This window comes from Magallana gigas, chromosome 2 (genome assembly GCF_963853765.1).
Source record: "Magallana gigas chromosome 2, xbMagGiga1.1, whole genome shotgun sequence".
NCBI classification, from domain to species: domain Eukaryota; kingdom Metazoa; phylum Mollusca; class Bivalvia; order Ostreida; family Ostreidae; genus Magallana; species Magallana gigas.
The window spans coordinates 33,754,542-33,774,933 of record NC_088854.1 but is presented as its reverse complement, the minus strand read 5'-3'; the positions used below and the strand labels follow the sequence as shown (position 1 = coordinate 33,774,933).

Here is a 20,392-nt window from a genome sequence, read left to right as displayed (position 1 = left end):
TTTCCGGCTCAGTAGTAATACCATCCTAAGATATTATATGCCCAAGGTACGAAAAATTCTTTGCAAAATGGTTGCACTTTTTAGCCTTTAGTTTAAAACCTGCCTGTCGCAAACGCTTGAACACCTCTCCGAGATTTTCTAGCATGTCTTCAAACGATTTCCCGACAATAATTATATTGTCCAAATATACCAAGCACTTGTCCCATTGAAGGCCTGCAAGCACTGTCTCCATGAGACGTTTAAAAGTGGCAGGTGCAACAAAACCAAAGGGCATGACCTTAAACTGATTTAACCCTTTGCGCGTTTTGTAAAGTTCACACCGTGCAAGTGGCTTTTCTTTTCAGTCTTGTAATATGCGTCCAACTCAACTGCTAAGCATATTGCTTCATTTAAATTTTGAGGTCTGCTTTGCTTTATGCACAATCGCATGTCGGAATCTACCAGCGAATCTATAAAAGCCTCTTTTCCAAACGTTTCTCTTACTTCCACTTTTACTGAAGGATAAGCCAAACAAGTAAGTCTTCTAATAGCTTGACCTAATTCTGTCATCCGATGCACAGTAAAGCTTGATTTCATATTTCCGATTTTATATTGCATTTTGTGGCATCCTTGTCGGTGGTGATTGGCTTTTGCGTAGGCGGACTACTATTAAAATTCCTTAGCGCAAAGTCCTTATTTCGTCTCTGGCCCACAGAATCTGTAGTTGTACTCAATTCACCTGTAGCTAATTGTTGTTGCACTTGCGCTTGCACTGGTATCTTCTATAAGGCACTTTCAGTGGTAAATGGTATTGCGCATGCACACGATTTTCTTGCGGAGCTCTCGCCGTTTCTTGATGCGCATTTGATGCTTCTGATAGCATATCAGTCACGGTTACCGACGCATCCGCTTAATACTGTTGCGCACTTTCATTATGTGCATTCTGAGCAGATTCTGAAGCAGACTACTTCTCACTGCTGGTGTCGATTGCATTTCTATTTCAAGGCGCAATCGCTCACAACTCTGTTCAAGGAAAGATATATCCTCATCTAGCATTCCATCCATTGCGCTCATCATTTAACAAATTTGCCGAATCCCAACGCTGCCATCAAATTTATGTAACGTTTTTGAGTTCGATATGGGATTCGGCTGCTCTGCCCGAGCAAATCAAAGAATGAATTAAATAATCTATTCTTCAATGACAGATTTTAATTTGAAATACGTACAAGTATTATCCCCCGGCTCTCTGAGGCGCACGCACATTAAATTACAATTGCATTTGCGCTGCTCAAAAAAAGGAGCGCACGCGCCGTTCCGGGACTTTAGCGTACTAAACACAGTTAACAAGCCAATCTGTATATTTATTGATTCAAATATACACCTATAGTCTCGAAAGCCTATTACAGGCACGCAAGACAGGTTAATCTTACAAACCTTCATTTCTTTCCTGGCATCAACGTGTTGCTGCTTCGGCCATCATACACAGACTCTTCGATCCTACCGATTTTATCTTATATACCCTTCAGGTACAACGTGACCAGCTGAGAATCGAATGGGATGCGTACATGAAACCGACAGTCAGTCAGCACAATACTACCACAGGGAACCGAACGGATATTTTTGATTTTTATTATAACTTCGCTTCACAGTCAATATATGATTCTGAAAACCCAATATTATTATCTTTGTCCGTTTTCAAGTTATAACCATTTACAATAGAGTCTACAATTTTCCCCATAAGGTTCATTGTTAGACCCCACGACCTTTTGACCCCCCAGAAAAGTGGTTGGCCAACCCCAAATGAGAAAAATCAAACCAGTTTGCACATCTACATATGCAGGCCTATCGTATCCTAGAGTTTTATACAATTCTTTGTAGCCATTTCTGAGAAACGCGACGGACAAGTTCAGAGCGGGAAAGAAGAAGAACCGTACAAAAATAATAAGTCTCCAAGCTTCGTTTGGGAGACATTAATATACTACTAGAATTAATATGTGATGGAGAATTTTCAGATAAGAGGTGACCCAAAATGGCTGCCCAAAACCTAAGGAACGAACCTATTTAAAGTAAACAAATGAATATTTTTCCATGTTCATCAAAAAAAAGTTTTTATTAGTATTGGTCCACTCATATGAGACCATAAAAACGGAAGCCTCTTGCTCCTATGAATGTGACCAAAATGAAAATTTATGTTTCATATGCCCTCCTTTGTGCGCTAATAAGAGAGAGAAGGAAAGACAATCAGTATGCACTTTATTAGGAAAAAACCCCACACTACTCTTATTTTTTTTTTTGGTTTGATAAATCTGTGATAATATGGTGTCCATGCAGAAAATTTCGCTGGATGATAACATTTGAGAGGGTTTTTTTAATTCACACCTGTTGACATCAGTGGAGTGTTTTAATCTCAGAACTAATCCCAGGTTCTTCGTGAAAGCTCTATCTAAGTCCATGGCTTGTGTCTCTGCCTTGGCTTGGCGGAGGCAATGTTAGAGTAGAAAGAGGTATCGGGGACCGTGAAATGGACAGCACTCCTGCTTCTAAAGGGAGGATGAAGTAAAATTGTACAATCTGGAATCCAATAAATAAGAACAAAGAGTTATGTAGCTCATTAAAGCTTTCTTGTCTGACAAATTTAATGCTATTTTGTCTCAAATATGTACTCATTTAAAGGTTTATGACCATACTTTTTTTACTCATTTAAGCAATTACTGAATGAAGAGGCTGGTAAATACATAATCATGATGAAAAAAAATGTTTTCATCTTTTTCAGGTGGAGAAGGAATAATAAAGTCCTCTGTTTCATTTAAATATTTTCATTATAAAAGAACCACTTAAGACTAATTAAATATTATGAAATTTAATTCTTTATAGAAATTGGATTCTCTGAATATTTTTGTTATGTAAACTGGGGCCATGATTATAAGAACCATTTTAACAGGAGCTTGGACTTTGGGTAGTTGTGTCAAACAGCAATTTGAAGTATACCTAGGCCTGTGTATTTCATTGCTGGTCTGTCAGCCATGGCTCTTTGAAATCAACAAGGTTTGTCTGGCTTTTGAGCAAAGACCACGCAATCTATGTATATTTCACTTTAAAACAGCGTCATTTTTAACTTGTTTTGATGCAAAAAAAAGATAGTTACATGCTACTGAAAGTTTAAGGTCTTGTTAAAATCGTTTTTTTAATTTTCACATTTAAAGCTTTTCACATTCTCATTATTTTCCTCTGAACCATTTTTAAAAGAAACGAAAGGTACACAGGCCTTGGTAGTCACATGGGCACAATAGCCCGTGGGAGATTCGTGTCCTAAATTAGGCTTCATTTTGGAGTCTAGACCTTAATCCGAGACTCCTCTTACAGTTACCCCCGGTTTTTAATATTTGAGGTTTGCAAACATCAATTCATGAAAGGGGCAGAGTCAAATCTCGGATTATCTATACCATAGCTTCAGGGGCAAACAATTGTAAACGTTTGGTAAAAAGAGACCTGCATGTCTTTATGGCTGTCAGCAAGTAAAATAAAAGTTTGTTCCCGTGAATATTGTGAAATTTAATTGCCTTGTGCACTTTTGCGATTGAAGTCACACTTTCTAATCTTCTTCAGCTATCAAAGAATTGTGAAGGCAAAGGAATCAGTGCCTTTACTAGTGGCTACTGTAAACAATAAGTTACATAATCACAATTTAAAAGGAGAATACTATAGACATCATAACGTTGCATTTAGTTTATCTCCCACGATTGTGAAAATGCAGAATAAAATATTTAAAAATGTTATACATTTCCACTTTGTGGACATATTGGCCTTACGCAAAGGCTTAAATCCCTAACCAATTTAGGTCTAAATGGACATGATAACCATGCATTCAGTAATCTCACCTGCTTTGCAAGTAGAGAAGAAGATTTTAAACTAGTTAGTCAGCCCGGGCTGACTATAGTAAGTTAGGATGAAACTACACAGGTTGCACTACAGTATTAAATTCTACTATATATTCTTACCAAAATTGCACAACTTTACATACAGATTAAAAATTCAAAACGAACTTCTGGAAAAAATCCTCTTGACATCTTTTTAAACAACGCTTCATTTACAAGTTTCTAGCAAAATACACACGTGCATCCAGCAAGGCGTGCGACTTAGTTTACATCGAAGTTACACATGTGCTTGAAAATCAAGCCCGGGACTTTTCACCCCCCTCCAGAAACAACGCGCATCAAAAATTCAAATGACCTCGCATTATTACAAAATTGGGATAGTTAGACCTCTTACACATTGTTTTTCATCTCATACAAAAAATCAGCTCCTGTCTCGAGCGGAACCGCCCCGAATTCAAAGGAAAATTCGGGAATTATTTTGGCTCAGCCATGTTTTGACGTGAACCTTCAGTGAAATACTGTTATGACACCTGCAATTGCGCTTGCATTAATTGGAATTCTGGGAAGAAATTAGACACTTCGCGTAAGAAATATTCGAAGACATTATGAAACCGGTTAGTGTCTAGGTCAAACTAGGCATCAATGTATTGGAAGACTGTCAATGGGAATCGTCTGCAGCTATTGGAAGACTGTCAATGGGAATCGTCTGCAGCCAAAGTCCGTAGTCTCGCTTATCTTAGAGAGCGAGAGTCTGGGATAAGCGAGACTACCACAGTCCGCATATATCTTCTCAACTCTCTTAGTGAGATTGAAAAGTAAATATATTGGAAGTAGTTTGCCACCAGACCATGAAAATCAGAGAGTTATGTCTACAAAATTACAACTTTAAGTATTAAATTCATACATTGCTTGTACACCGCTACACGCTTAACTCCCCACCTACATGTACTACCCGGCATAAAAATAAGGCTGCAAACTAAATGTGTACCCGCATATTATAATTGTTCTGAAAACTATTTATACGGTATTTTAAAAGATTGTGTGTTCACTTTTGCCCTAAAATTAAAATTACTGGAATACACATGCGCGACTTCACAGTAGGGAATTCTTGGAATACTTCTGTTGAATAACTGTACCGCGTCAATTTCTGGTTTTTTTTTTTATATCAAAGCATTGAGTTTTGTTATTCAACCTGTACATAAATGCAGTAGTTTAAGGTCTCATAATCCCGAGTTATCTCTAAAATTATAATAAACAGATTTTTTTTTCCTTAACTGCCTCCCCATATCTTTCCGCTAAGCTCGGTAAACAACCTCCATTGTGTTTTCCCGAGCTTGCCGGAAAGGCCCGAGAATATACGATTACTACATAAACGGTACTTTGGGTTCTACTATAAATCTCTTATTTTCACATCAGAATTGAAATTACAGTAAATACAGAATGATTAAAGCACATTTCAAAGATATGCCTGTGCCGATGTGAGTCTCACTCTAGATCCCATCTCCAACACAATTTCTGTTCACAACTGTGCCCTCCTAGTTTTAAATAATCGATTCAGGAAATTAAACCAATGGTTTAGAAATCTACTTCTGTGTTTTATGATGGCTACAGCGCTAGCTCACCTATTTTTTTAAAAGATAAACTTGTACATTTTAACTTAATGACCATATTGGCCCCGCCCAAGGGCCTGAAACACTGACTAAAGGACCATTAACTTCACAATTATGTATAGGGTTTTATGAACATCATAATGATGCATTCAGTTTATCCCCTCTTTTATGGGAGTAGGGAAGATTTTCTAAGATTTAGATACTATTTTACTCCGCCTTAGAACCTGAACCTTTGACTCCGGGGCTATGAATTTCACAGCTTAGTTGGATGCCTTAATGGCAATCATTTTCATGCATTTAGATTTTCTTTTATAAATATATGGATAGGGGTAGAGTTTATCTCCTCCTTCAGCGGAACTAGAGAAGCTTTTATATGATTTAAGACATTTTCACAATATTGCCATATTAACCCCGCCCTAAGACATAAACCCCTGACCAAGGAGCCGTGAATTTCACAATTTAGGTAGAGGGTTTTATGAACATCATAATCATATATTCAGTTTCTTTTTTACTAGTGTGGAAGTAAAGAATATTTTCTAAGATTTAATACAATTTCACCTTATCGCCATATTTGCTCCGCCTTAGGACCTGAACCCCTGACGCAGGGGTCGAAAATTTCACAGTTTCGGATGAGGGCTTCATGGGCCTAAAAACCATGCATTTAGTTTTCCCGCAAGTGTGAGAAATGAGAAGATTTTTGAAAATTAGGCCTTTTTGCATATTTGCCCCCGGGATAATAGTGTTATAGTTATCTTAAACAAAATTGCGCAAAGCATGTCTGGTATAGGACTTTAAAGTTTTGTGGGTGGGGGCAAACTCATTAAAAAAAAATCTTGACAAGCAAAAAAAAAGAAAGAAAATACGGGGAATTTCCCAATATCATGAAAAAAAAATATAATCAAACGAGGAGGGCGTCTTTGTACAGGGAGCAGAATTGGTCTTTACCACCCCAATCTTCTACAATCAATGCTTCATGTGTATTAAGAGAGATAACCCTAGATACCAATGGTTCTATACTAGGTGTTTTCTCTCTTACCATAAACAAGAGTTTCATGTATACAGCAATCTGAATAATGACTTTATATGCAAGGTCGGTCAGACTGTATAGCCGAGGCTTAAGGACATTTGTCTTGCTCCTTTTGATGATGATCTTATGACAAAGAAATAGGTATTTCTATTTTTTCTTCTCAGGAAAAGGCAACCTTAGTAAGTTTGTTCTGACTTTTTTCTTAAATTTTGTATTCATTGTGCTCTGCAATGTTCAATTATTTGATACAAGTTAGGAGATGTCCCTGCGTTCTGCATCCTTCAAGTCTTTTTTTCATCCATCATTTGATTTGTTAAGGAAGAACTTGGATTGGATAAGGGATCTAAATCCAAATACGGGAATGAATACCAATGTAAAACGCAGAACTTTACTTAAAATGAGGGAGAAATTTACCAACAAAATTATGAAAAGTTTAACATAGGAATATGTAGAGTAAATCTTTAAAAATCTTCTTCTCAGAAACTAATCAGCCAGGAAAGCTGAAACTTGTGTGAAAGCATCCTCAGGTAGTGTAGATTCAAAGATCCCGGGGGTAGGGTGGGGCCACAATGGGGGGTCGAAGTTTTACATAGGAATATATATAGTAAATCTTTAAAAATCTTCTTCTCAGAAACTAATCAGCCAGGAAAGCTGAAACTTGTATGAAAGCATAATGAGGTAGTGTAGATTCAAAGTTGTGAAAATCATTTTGTTAAAATTTTATCTGCATAAACAGCATTCAAACATTGCTCAAGTCTTTTAACATTGAATTTGGAGTTGGACACCTTGTGTTAGTGTTAAACTATATGATAAATTTTATCGCAGAAACAAGTGTCTTTGAACCCTGCATGAAAATTCGGATTGACATGCCGTATCTATAGATTCCCATTCATCTTGCTTCCTAACGCATTCTGTGAAAATACTTAATCCCATTAAATTCTTCAGACAATTTACTTCTTTTGATTGCCGTAGACTTTCTATATATCAAAAACGCTAACAAGTGCAGGTTGAGAGTCGCCATATTTTACATATAAACGCGTGATGTTTAAAAGAAGTTGAGTGTTAAGTTAGGAAGACGACTTAACTGTTGGGGAGAATTTTGTACCATATGCAAGAAATAAGATAAACCTGTCCAAATAGCGCATTTTTTGGTGCACCGTAAATTTCAATCTCTTTGAATTGGAGAAACTGTTTTCTCATAGAGGTACAGACCTGCAGCTATATATAACTATATATAAGAATACTAGTGACATCCATACTTCAGGTGCCGTGATTTTTGAAGTTGGTCTGTCAACTAACGCTGGATTCTAGTGGCAATGTTTGTTAAGGTATTTAGTGGGTAGTTAGTACCATCTTTTCTGAGGATTTCATTAATAAATAAATCTCATTACTTGCCATCGAAATGTCAACAAGCCATGCATAAAAAAAGATTGATTTTCCGCATATGAAGAAAAGAAAATATTTAAACTTTTTGTGTAAATATTCTCAGATACTGGAGCACTGTGTCTTTCCTATTTCTTTTTAAAAAAAAAAGAAAAGAAAAAAGAACCAGTCTGTGTAGATATCAAATCAAAATCTTCGTCCAGAGGTTAAAAAATATTGCAGGACAGAATCAGATATCTAGACCCCCTACCCAGTTCACACAGACAGAATAGAATCGGAGCAGCGGCTCTGCACAATTCAAAGATGCAGCTCACAAAATGACACTAGTACTGATTAAGGGTATTTTTTCCTCTCGAATAAAGTGAGATCTCTGTGTGCATTAGAATGTTACATTTTGTTGTTAGGATTAACTAATAAAAGACATGCAAGTCTAAAGCATTCTAACTCCTTATAGGGGAAACCCAAAAAGATTTGCACCGTAGCGTTAAATGCCTTGCCGTCTAATTTATCCCTTTTTAAAATGAGTCATTTTTTGCGTAATCCGAGTTGTTTACTTGTGCAGACTACCAAACGAAGACGATACGAAACCCTTTCTACACGCACAAAATCACAGTTTCAGTGTAAGTACTTTAATCATGCTTATATTGCATTTACAATGTTAAGACAATCTTATGTTCTTTACTTTTTTGCGTTTATTTGTTTGTTTTATTTTAAAGATATTTACAATTTTTTCCATTTTCCCATTTAAAAAATCAAGAAAATTATGAGGCTGTAGATGTATGAAAATAAATAACAAAACTATATTTAAATTGTTGCATCTGCACATCATTTAATTAATGTCGTTCATTATTAATACTTTCATACTCACTGCACATGTTAATGTAGGCGGTTTAAGTATTTTACGAACTCGGGCGGCAATTTTTTCTTCGAGTTTGGAAAAGATTGTAAATACGTCTTTAACATTTGTATGCAGTTCTTTGAATTATTAACATAGATTAAAATCCAGGTAGTTTTTTTTTAAGTATTTGATTAGCTGGCGCTTTTGCAAAAATTTCTTTAAAATATCAGTCCTTCAAACTATGCCATTGTATAATTTTTTTCCAATGTTCGAGAATAAAAGCACTTCTAAGAGTTTTAAAATCTCTTCTTTAGAGCAACAGCAAATATAAAACTCAAACGTTTTTCCCCATTCAATTTATCAATTTCATATAATTATATCAAAATCCGGGTGTTAAAGAGGCATGGTCACGATTTTGGTCGAATTTCATATTTCTTTTTTTGTGTTTAATATGCTTTAAAAATGCATTTCTAATGATAAAGCAAAATTTGAGTCTCACTCGTTGAGTCATAAGCAAGATACAGAGCTCACAATTATTTGTCAGGTAAACAAGGCTCGTGCCCTGTTTTCGTTTACTTTGGTTCAGTATACCGGTAAACATCTTTTTCAAGCTGGTTATATGTAGTGTCTAGTGTTTATCACATTCATTTTGGGTCTAAAACTGAAATTTTCTCCTTAACATTCAAAACGTTAACAAAGCTTTGTTTACATTAGAAAAAATAGTGAGCTCTGTATCTCGATTATAACTCGACGGCTGACACTCAAATTCTGGTTGCCCATTACAAATGCCTTACTGAGGCATTGTAAACATTAAAGATGGAGAGAAAAAATTGATAATAATCGTGACCATCCCCCCTTTAAATTCTTATCAAGGATTATGTTCCACTCACTAAAAATAAATTTCTCGTCGTGTAGATGTAAGACGCACAGGAGTCAACAGCATTTAAACAGACTAAAATAAAATCTCTGTTTTTATACAGTCTTTTGTTAAAATCGACTAGGAGGACATTATGTAAGAGAGTTGACACAAAAGTAATACCAAACCTGCTTTGCAATACATTACTTTTGGAACAACCCCTGTAATATATATTTTTGGCACCTTAAAGTTTCTGATTCGATGACCACAAAGAAAGGAAGGTGTAGAAGATATGCACTGATATTCCTTTAATTGAGAAGGAAATTTAAATTATGTTCTGATATTCGTTACATAATAATGCAATTTACGCTATAAATAAACACAGGGTGTAGGTACAGGTGCTCTCTCATGACTACAGTTCATTAACGTCAATATACATTTTAAAACTTGATTTTGAAGGTTTTCTACAACGAGAAAAAAATGTCAATGATAAACAATTCATAAATATTTTGTGGATGGGTAGTTGGGTGTCATGTCTAAACGAGGTTTGTTCCCACTTTGCCAACATTCTGAAATTCTCAATTCCATTGTGATTTTCACTCCTGGGTGGTCAGGAAGCTATAGTCTGTTTTCAAATGTAAATGTGTATTTGTTATCATTTACCTGAGAATAGTTGGATGAAAACAAATAAAAAATAGCATTTAAAAAAATGATAAACTATAATGTATAAAGTTCATTTCGAGTGAAAATGATTGTGAAATGTTGTAAATAAGTCTTTTCGAACAGTGTTTATGTTATGTTGTCTATTCTAATTATGTATTCATCATCATACAATCGATTTCATAAAATGTGAAGTATACAGCATTTAAAAAATATAAGTACTTTATCCAAGAGTATTTGTGTTTTGTTAATTTCATATTGTGTCGATCGAAAACATTTGATGTAACTATAGAAATCAAAAGAAAATTGAATAAAAGAAAAACTGACATATGTGGACCCATATAATTCATAACTGTAATTTTAAAAAAAAAGGATTTTTATAATTACATCATTTTTTGAAGAAAACGCTTAAGTTAAGTCAACTTATATAATTAACTCAATATATGTAGAAAATAGACAAACCATGATATATATATATTATATATATATATATATATATATATATATATATATATATATATATATATATATAGCTTAGTTTAAGGCATAAATTAAGGGGGAATATGTAACAGTTAATGTTTTAAAATTACATTTTCATCTGAATTAATTAGATGAAATAAAGTATTGGGACAGAAACTAAATTCATATTTATTCCTCTTTAGGCTTAAAAAAATTATTTCTCCCACTTTTATCTGAAAACAGACTATAGCTTACCTGTAATTAAATTCTTTTGTTCTCCACCTGCACCCATTCCCACTTAGCCAACACCGATCTACCTGTATTTTACCTGACTAGTGTATTTTATTCTTTTCAAAATATTAGCTAAGTGAGAACACACCCTAAACGCACATCGTAAGATCCTTCGAATTTGGCTTATTCTTAGTTCGCAAAATCACAAAAAGCCGTGATTCCTCTGTAAATTAATTACATGTACCTATATAACAGGGAATATAAATTTTAATAGAAACAATTAAAGTTTGGTATTCGGAAAAAAAATATAAGCAAACAAAACATAGACACACGTGTTTAATTTAGATTTTTGTTGTAGTCGTTTGTATTCCTACGTCAGAGTTCAGTAAGACTGGTTCGCTGTCATTGATTACCAAATCGCCATTTTTACATTTTCTATGGAATCAAGGGCAAACTATCCATTCAAAAGATAGAAACAGCACTGATGTAGACAAAACTTAATTATTATTTGTTTGTTAAAAAATTGCTTGGATAAAATTTTCCAGAATTTTTTAGATTACAGATACCAGAGATATAAATAACAATAAATAAAAATAATGTTATTTATGTCTCTACTGATATATAACGCATCGTAGAGTTTAATGGCGTTAATTCTATCTTTAAATATTATACAACATGATTCATATGGGCTTTTCCGTCTTTTGCTCGGAATTCTTGTCGGAAAAGCTCGAGAATTCATATTAGAAAAAAAAACATGCGTAATTATTAAAACACAGCTTAGAAACTACTTGCCATGCGAAATTACATAAACATGTAGCTGACTTTTACATTAATAATACATGTAATCAATAAAATCAACTAGCGTCGGTACTTCAGTACTTGGATTAATAATACATTTTCCTAAAAATTGTAATGTTAGAGATTTGAGACAGGATGCGTGTACATTCGTGTATACTCAGTCATACTCATGTACAGTTTAGTATACCTGAGTGTATCATTGACAAATTAAGCTTTCTGTCTGTCCGTTTGTGTGTTTGTCCGCCTGTTGTCCTCCTGTCCGTAACAAATTTTCGCCAAAGATTTTCAACAACTATTATTTATTCGCAGACGCTTGAAATGTTAACACACTCTTTGTTTAGGTATGCCCCATGATAGGATTTATTTTTTTATCAATCAGACCTCAACTTCCTGTTGAATGACGACTTTGTTTATTCTAAGCTTAAATTTTCGAATAAATTTTTGTCACAGATATCTCAGTAACTATTAATCGAAGATGCTTGAAATTTTTAATACACTCTTTGTTTAGGTATGCTGTATGGCCTAAATTTTTTAACAATTGTCAAAGATTTTAACACAGTCTTTGTTGAGGCAGGCATGCCATATGGTAGGATTCATTTTTTAGCAAATTCGATGTCAACTTCCTGTTAATTGTTGACTTTGCTTTTTTGTATATTCACATCAGAGCGGGGATATCAGAGATATCTTGTTTAACATGCATTTACATTTTACAAATCAATACTTAATTTGCACGAACAATTGTCTTGTTGTGCACAATGTAAAGGAACAAATTTGGATTGAGGCTTCATGGATTGTTCCTGCACAAACACAAAGCATGTAGGCTATATATTTTTTTTTAAATTGCAAAGTTTATTTGTAAGCACGTGTTTAATTGCTTAACCGACCTCGGAAAATGAAGGATGTTAAATTCACGTGAATCTCCAGTCGCCATTTTTACATCGTAAATAAACCACACTACTTCACTTTACGGGGCTGGTGATGATGTTAAGAAGAATTTGAGAGGCAAGTAAAGCGACGATATAAGTAGTAAAGTTATGATATTCCGTACGTATTTTCCCATGATTTGTAATGATCAAGGTTGATCTGTCCAAAAACTAATACTTTGTACGCCGTGAATTGCGAGTTCTTTGTATGGGAGGGACAGTCACTGTAGCTGTGCAGCATGTCAGGCCGAATCTTACCGTAGAGCTACAGACCTGCAGCTACCCCAGTACCATTTCCACATACATGTCAAGTACAATGTCTTTTATATTCAGACACATTGTTCCATCTGCCTGTTTTAATAAGCCGCAGTTTAAGATTACTTACTATAAATCCAACAATTATAATAATACTGTTGAATTCATTAATACAATTTCTATATACAAAAATACTATTGGTAATTTTTGTTAAGATTATGCCTTTACTAGAAATGTTACAGTTTGACATCCTTCAAGGTTTCTTTAACAACATTCAACAACCGTTTTACATTGACTGTATCTACAATTTCCATTATACATTATAACAATTTAATCCACATTCCTCCAAAGCTGTCTGAATATAAATTTTGCCCTTACTGTATATGTTACAGTCTTAAATTCATTTTTGTTGAAATTGATTATTTAAGGTTTGCTTAACAATATTAAACAACCGTTTTACATTACAATATATCTACAATTTGCATTATACATACAGAATTCAATCCACATTCCCAAAAACCATATATGTATACATTCAATCTATTTGAAATTATCATTGTTGTGTAGTGTTTCGCCAAACAAAAAATTGATATAAGATATGGGATATTTAATGTCTTTATCATTTATCAAAAGCTAGATCATTCTCATTTTACTTGTACAAGCAATGGATATATAGCAAGTTCACCGTAAACCATATCATTTGGTATCAAAACTGAGCACAAGTTCACAAAATTTATTACGAAGTTTTTAAATTATATAAAATATTCAAAGCCCCATACCTCACATTCATAATTCAAAAGTGGAGTAACCGTTTTATTGAACATTCAATCTGACAATCAATAGATCTCGTATCCATGCGAGTTTGTTACGCGTTGTGTGATTGGTTCCAATTCACATTTGTTCGATCTTGAGAATAAGTGTTTTTAATGCATATTTATTGTGCGTTTACCGCCTCCTCTGTTTATTAATGTAGAGGAAATATTACGTAGACATTCGTAGCAACCACCTCTATATCAATTTTGATATGAATAGAGGGTGGTGTATTATTTGTTGAGCTTAGATTTTCACTGATATAGCATAAAATACACCGATGAAGAGATATTTCAAACTGTCTAGACTATTCATTTCTTGAAGGTAAGGGAATCAATATTGTATGAAATTTAAACAAATGATACTACCTAGTTATGTAAATACATTCGTGGTGTTTTTCCAAGCTCTCTCGGAGGAGCCCAAGGAGTTGCGTTTGCACTCGGCATTAGTCATTACTTTCGAAATCCAACATATCCCCAAAGATATAATTCCAAAATATAAAATATTATTTGGAAGAAGTTTTATCACTTAAACAAAACAAAAGTGAAAAAAATATTTACACAATTAGAAATATTGATAAGATAGAAAAAATATTAAAACTGCTATAAAAAGAGATTGGACTTTCGATGAGATGTTACAATCTAGTTTACTCATCAAAACAAGCTTTCAAATATTGACGTCCTTTCTTCTAGCTCGCAAAAATAAGGTTATTAATATTCATAGACTGTCAAAACCAGAAAGGTGTTTGCCAAGAACTGCTCTGTTATCATTCTCTCACTAGAAGGAAGCTTGTGGAGTGCGCTCTCTGGTGAGAAATTGCTGTGAAAATGACGTTGTTTCAACTAAGTAAAGTACATCCCTGAATTAAGTCGGACGAGTCTCATTGCAGTCAGTGTATTCATAAAGGTATAGTAGTCAATGACTACTGTAATCTATGAGAAGACGCAGCCTTCACCAAATCGGAGTTAAGATCAAGAGAATATAAAAGTCATTATTGACAATATGTTCCAACCTTTTTCTGTCTTATCATACTGGTATCACCAAATACCAGAAATACGTTATGCCTTGATAATTCAGAGTGAGAAAACTAGATAACAATAAAAATGTTCGGCACATTTTAATATACCTTTGTAGCGTGCATTTTCGCTGCAACTTCAGAAATTTGCAAACATTCGGCAAACATGTACGTATGTATGATCCCACCCAGTGCTTGTGTCTGTTCTTAATATCGCTACATAATGATTTTACTCTCTTTTTAAATCTGATGCAAATGATAAATTTGTTTTGTTACACAAAGAAGATGGGTGGAATGCCCATTCGATTCAGTCGTTGAAAACCAATTTTGAATTTAGTTTCCCCCAATTAAATCTATTTAAATGTATTAAAATACAATGCGCAATTTCTAACTATATTCAGTTTAAAATATATTAAACAAATGATACGAAAATTATTGCATTAAATTTTGGTGGTATCGAACGCATAACATAAAAACCCTAGATATATAAGGTTAGTTTACGTCAGGTGCTCTAACCACTGAGCCATTTCAGACACAAGAAAGTATGCTGTTTAAATTCTATGTGTGACTTTGGCCACAAATTTACGGACTTGTTTTATTTATTCAAAGCGTTCAATTGTTGGGATACAATATGATATTTTTAATGTATAGTGGGTCATCTCTCTACGTTTTTGTTGATTGAGATCTGTTTGTTTTCCATTAGACTTTATTTAGACTATGAGTAAAATATGGAGCACGGACCCACTCTTTGAAAGAAAATGCCTTAAAGTCCTAAGAAATGACACTATTTGGACGTTTTGATACGTATACGCCTGTTTGAGTCAACATATTCCATGTATTGAACATATTTATAGGTTACAAATCAATGATGTGTTAAATATATATTGTTTTAAATGATTTTTAGAAACATATATCAGATTTATTGATATTTTAATTTTTCAGTAACCTGTCCGAGCGTGTATAGGCATTTTACACGCCTTATTCATCCTTCTTCTTAATCTTCTTAATCATAAAAATTATTTTTCATGCTTTTTTTGAAGGGATGAACATGGAAATCATCTGTATTATTTTGCTGATGATAACTTCGTATGTTCATGCGGAAGTGACATGCACCAATGACGCAAACTGTTTGTATTCCTACGCCACAACACTGTCCGTGGATTGTTCATCACGTGATCTGAAAATTCCTCCTTGTTTCAACAAAACTTCCGACATAGTGGCCATTAACCTGCGAAACAACAAATTCCATCATGTTCCAGACAATATGCCAAGGAATATAGAATTTCTTGATTTATCCCATAATAACATCTCAGATAATACAAGTCTGCAAAAATACAAACGATTGCGACATCTTAATCTGGACTGCAACAACATTAAAGCCGATTCTTTTCAAAATGTGACTAGAATGTCAAATTTACAGTTTTTATCCCTAAAAGGTAATTTCAAAGATTTTGATGGCTATCCGAACAACTTACTCGCAGGATTTGTTTCATTATATCATCTGCGTATTAATGGGCTTCCTCAAGGAAATTTCGCGGACATGTTTCCAAACAAAGCTTACAGCTTAAAAATCCTTGATGTCTCCGGATTTGACGGGTCTTGCAGTATATCTCGATTAAATGGGTCAATGTTTGATAAATTCAATTTGACACACTTAAATTTATCTCATTGTAATTTGATGCATATTGAGAAAGGTTCCGTGGCTTCTCAGAGACATTTGCAATTTTTAGATGCTTCATATAACGAACGACTTGGATTCAGAGGTTTCCAAAGCATAGCACATGACCTTCAGAACAGTACAATCAAAGTACTGAAACTTAAAAAGGTCCACTGTACGTTCGGACTAGGCACCATCTTACTTCTGAACCACACGGCTTACTTGAACAAAACCCTACTCGAAGAGTTGTATTTAGACAGTAACAGACTCGAGATCATAGAAACGGGGGTTATTACGTATCATCTGCCTAAGTCTTTAAGATTCTTGTCTTTGGGAGATAATAAGCTGGACAACGGTATTTACGTCCTAGAGGTTTCTGCCTTGCAAAACCTCCAGACTCTTAATGTGAGTTTTCAAATATTTTCACATAATAATTACTTCGAAGGTTGCTATGATTACCATCAATCATGTCACATCTCACCAGAATCGAAAATGAACACGAATGAGGGTGAAAGAGGCGAATATCCTCGGTACTTTAACAGCGTTTCATCAGGATTCTCTTTAAAGCCTCCCAAATTTACCTTTTACTTTCCCAAAAATTTGACAACAATATTAGCAAATAACATGAAGTTACAATTTTCCGTGGGTGAACTGTTTTTTGGACAGTGCAATATTACACATATTCACTTTCAGAACAATTTTATATATGAAATGAACGGTCCAACGTCAGGGTGTAATAAACTTATGTATATAGATTTCTCGAACAATTATTGTAGAAATTTTACACCGCATATGTTAAAAATTCAAACCCAACTAAAGGTGCTCAACTTTTCTCGAAATGATTTGGGTCACATATTCCAGAACGATAACAAAGGTGAGATGTTGGGGAGCAACCTCAAGTTGGCTGTCTTGAGTTTACACGATAACAAAATAACTACTTTACCTCGAAATGTATTTATTAACAACTCAATGATAAAAATTCTTAATGTTTCACACAACAGACTGGACACATGGAATGTTGACCTTCGACATATGCACCAGCTCCAACTTTTTGATCTGTCGTACAATCTGATATCTGAGCTCAACGAATCGACGATCGACTTATTACCAAAACACACGCAATTTAATATCAGTTTCCTAGGAAACCCATTGTCCTGTGTATGCAAGAACCTATTCTTTTTTAATTGGATACACAATAACGATCTGTCCAGATTTATTCGCCTCTCTGAAACAAAATGTGTTTACAATAACGGATCCAGCTTACCACTTCGGAACCTGCCTGAAATTCTAGATATATTAAGAAAGGATTGTTCCTCCTATAGCGTAATTATTATATTGGCATCTTCATTCATTTGCATCACCACAAGTTTCATAGTTTATCGAATAATTTATCGGTACCGATGGAAAATATTGTACTTATACTACCTTATCAAGCGGGTCATATTTCCTGAAAATAAGAAAACTATTCGGAAAAAATTCTATGAATCTGATGTGTTTATATCATACGCTGACAAACAGAGAGGCTTTGTAGTAAACATGGCGAAGGAACTGGAAAACAAAGGATTCAAAGTTCGTATTCACGATCGTGATTTTATTCCAGGAGTTGATATAGCAGAGAATATTACGATCGCCATTCACAGCAGCAGACGTATAATTCTGATAATGACGTCAGACTTCCTCAAGTCTCAGTGGTGCATGTTCGAGTTAAATATGGCGCGCATGGAAAGTCTTTACTCCCGTGAAGGGGTAAACTGTCTTCTTATAATATTGCTCGAAAAAAGTGTTGTCAAAGAAATGCCACGGTCTCTGTTAGATATTATCGAGAGTAAATCTTACTTAGAGTACCCGGATGATAATGATGATAACGACAGCTTACAAAGTCTTAGTGTATTTTGGAGAAATTTGGAAGATGCAGTAAGTGACACGGAACATAATCAAGAAATTGTGAATGATGGCTAATAAATCGAATGTTATAACAAATAACAATGAAATATTAAAATGATATTCTACACCTTACCATGCATTTACACGTGTTCTCATTGAAGGGACCTATACACACTTTGAGAACAAATTTTATTTTTTATTTTTTTTTTCTGTTTAAAATGATTTACTTGTGCATGTGGAATGATTGACTAAAACTTGAATGTTAAAAGTCAAGTAACAAGTGAGATACAGAGGTAAAAAAATCATCGATATGTAAACAAAACTCGAGTCTTATATTAATTTGTTTATAAATTCTTTGAGAAAGTGACTCATGGCAAACAAAATGAACTGATTTAATGTGTTCATAAATAATATTATTAACAAAAAAAGCACATTTGATTGAAACCTATACCAATACAACACACATGTAAACAATTAAAAAAAATTCGAACTTTGTTTACAAAAAACAAGAATTTTGTACAATGTATCTTGCTTGTGACTTGATATAATATGATTTTCAAATTTTGAGAAAGCACTAAAAATACACATTTTAACCATTCTAGACATTCATATTTTAAAAGTATATAAGCTCAAGTTGTGTCTTAGTCCTTTTAAATGAAAAAGAAACTTAACTTTTTGCCTATGCGACAATCGATTGCAACATTTGGATATTGAAAAGGTACCGGTATACATGTGTATAAAACAGAACGGAATTCGGCCGGCATTAATGTGCATAATGTGTATATACATGTGGTCCTGAATATATTTATTCTTTTGCAACTCGATTGACTATTCAGTAAATCTATAAGGCTCAGTACCTTTGCAGAGAACACTATTAAATTCGATGAATGGAGGTTACCGTAATATATCTGGATTTTGTCAAATCAATAGTCTTAATACATGTAACATTGCTTTTCTTTAAAGGGGCATGGTCACGGTTTTGGTCAAATTCTATTTTCCTGTTTTTATTATTTACAATGCTTTAGGAATGCATTTCTAACGATAAAATGAAATGTAAGAGTCAGCTCCGTGTTCTGTTTTTGCTTACATTAGTAAAAAATCTTTTTCAAGCTGATTTGTCTAGTACCCCCTTATTCGTTTTAAGCATAAATAAACAGTTCCTAACGTTTAACACATTCATTTTTGGTCTAAGACTGGAGTTTTCACTTCAAATTTCAAAAAGTTAACAAACACTTTGTTTACATAGCAAAGAATTGTAAGCTTATAACTCAACTATTGACACTAAAAATTTAGCTGCACATTAGAAATGCCTTGCTAAAGCATTATAAACATTAGAAATTGGACCAAAATCGTGACCTTCAACACATAACTACCGGAATGTTATCACGTGATAAAGATTTGATTAAAAAAATTGTGAAAAAAATGAGCTTTTTCGTCTTTAAACTTTTAATGATGTTCTATGAAAGAAGACATCTGAGGTGTCAGTCATTTTTTAAAAGCAAATCCTAAGCATGAAAAGTAGAATTAATAGTTATTTTTAACTAAAAGATAAAACAATTTAGCATCGTACTTCAGTTTGATTAAAAAATATCTGTTAATCTTTTTGACTTCATTGTGCAAATGCATGAGGTCTATAGTTATGTTACTGTTAATTTAACCAACACTGGGCATAGGCGGGGAAAGAACAGTTAAACAAAATCAACTTTCTTTAATACATGGTATGAGCTAAAATCATTACAGTGTTAAACTAGTAATAACTCCCGTTCCTGTTCTATTGAGTAGATTGTATAAAGATTTAAATGTGTAGCATCCCTAAAAAATGTAAATTGATAGAGGGTTAAATCAGCAATAAACTAAAAGCTATAGTGTTGTAGCTTGACACTTGAAATGATTTAGTTTTGACCATGCAATAAGGCACAAAAAGACAGTATTTAATTGTTTAAACATAATATCGTTTCTTTCCTCGCTCATGCGCAGAGTTGCTGAAAGCGCAAATTTTTAAATGTAGATCTAATTCAAAGTTACAAAGAGCCAAATATGATTAAATCAAAGATTAGTATACTACGCTAACTTTTTTTTTATCTTCGAAGGTAAAAAAATGTTGTTTATCTAAATATGCAACTATGCTTATG

At 33.9% G+C, this 20,392-nt stretch overlaps 1 protein-coding gene across 5 annotated transcripts; it reads left to right on the top strand.

Moving 5' to 3' along the window:
• The first annotated feature begins 8,380 nt into the window (after nt 1–8,380).
• LOC117681463 (toll-like receptor 4) lies at nt 8,381–18,392 on the top strand. 5 transcript variants are annotated; one of them, XM_034446111.2, is made up of 3 exons: nt 8,381–8,494; nt 15,760–16,781; nt 17,378–17,536. In XM_034446111.2, exons 1-3 carry the CDS (start codon nt 8,395–8,397, stop codon nt 17,396–17,398), a joined length of 1,143 nt encoding a protein of 380 aa, XP_034302002.2. In that variant the 5' UTR covers nt 8,381–8,394; the 3' UTR covers nt 17,399–17,536. The 5 variants fall into 5 exon arrangements, with proteins under 5 accessions (XP_034302002.2, XP_034301996.2, XP_034301997.2 ...); XM_034446105.2 differs by having other exon boundaries at nt 15,760–18,392; XM_034446106.2 differs by lacking the exon at nt 8,381–8,494 and adding an exon at nt 13,587–14,028 and having other exon boundaries at nt 15,760–18,392.
• Nucleotides 18,393–20,392: the final 2,000 nt, after the last annotated feature.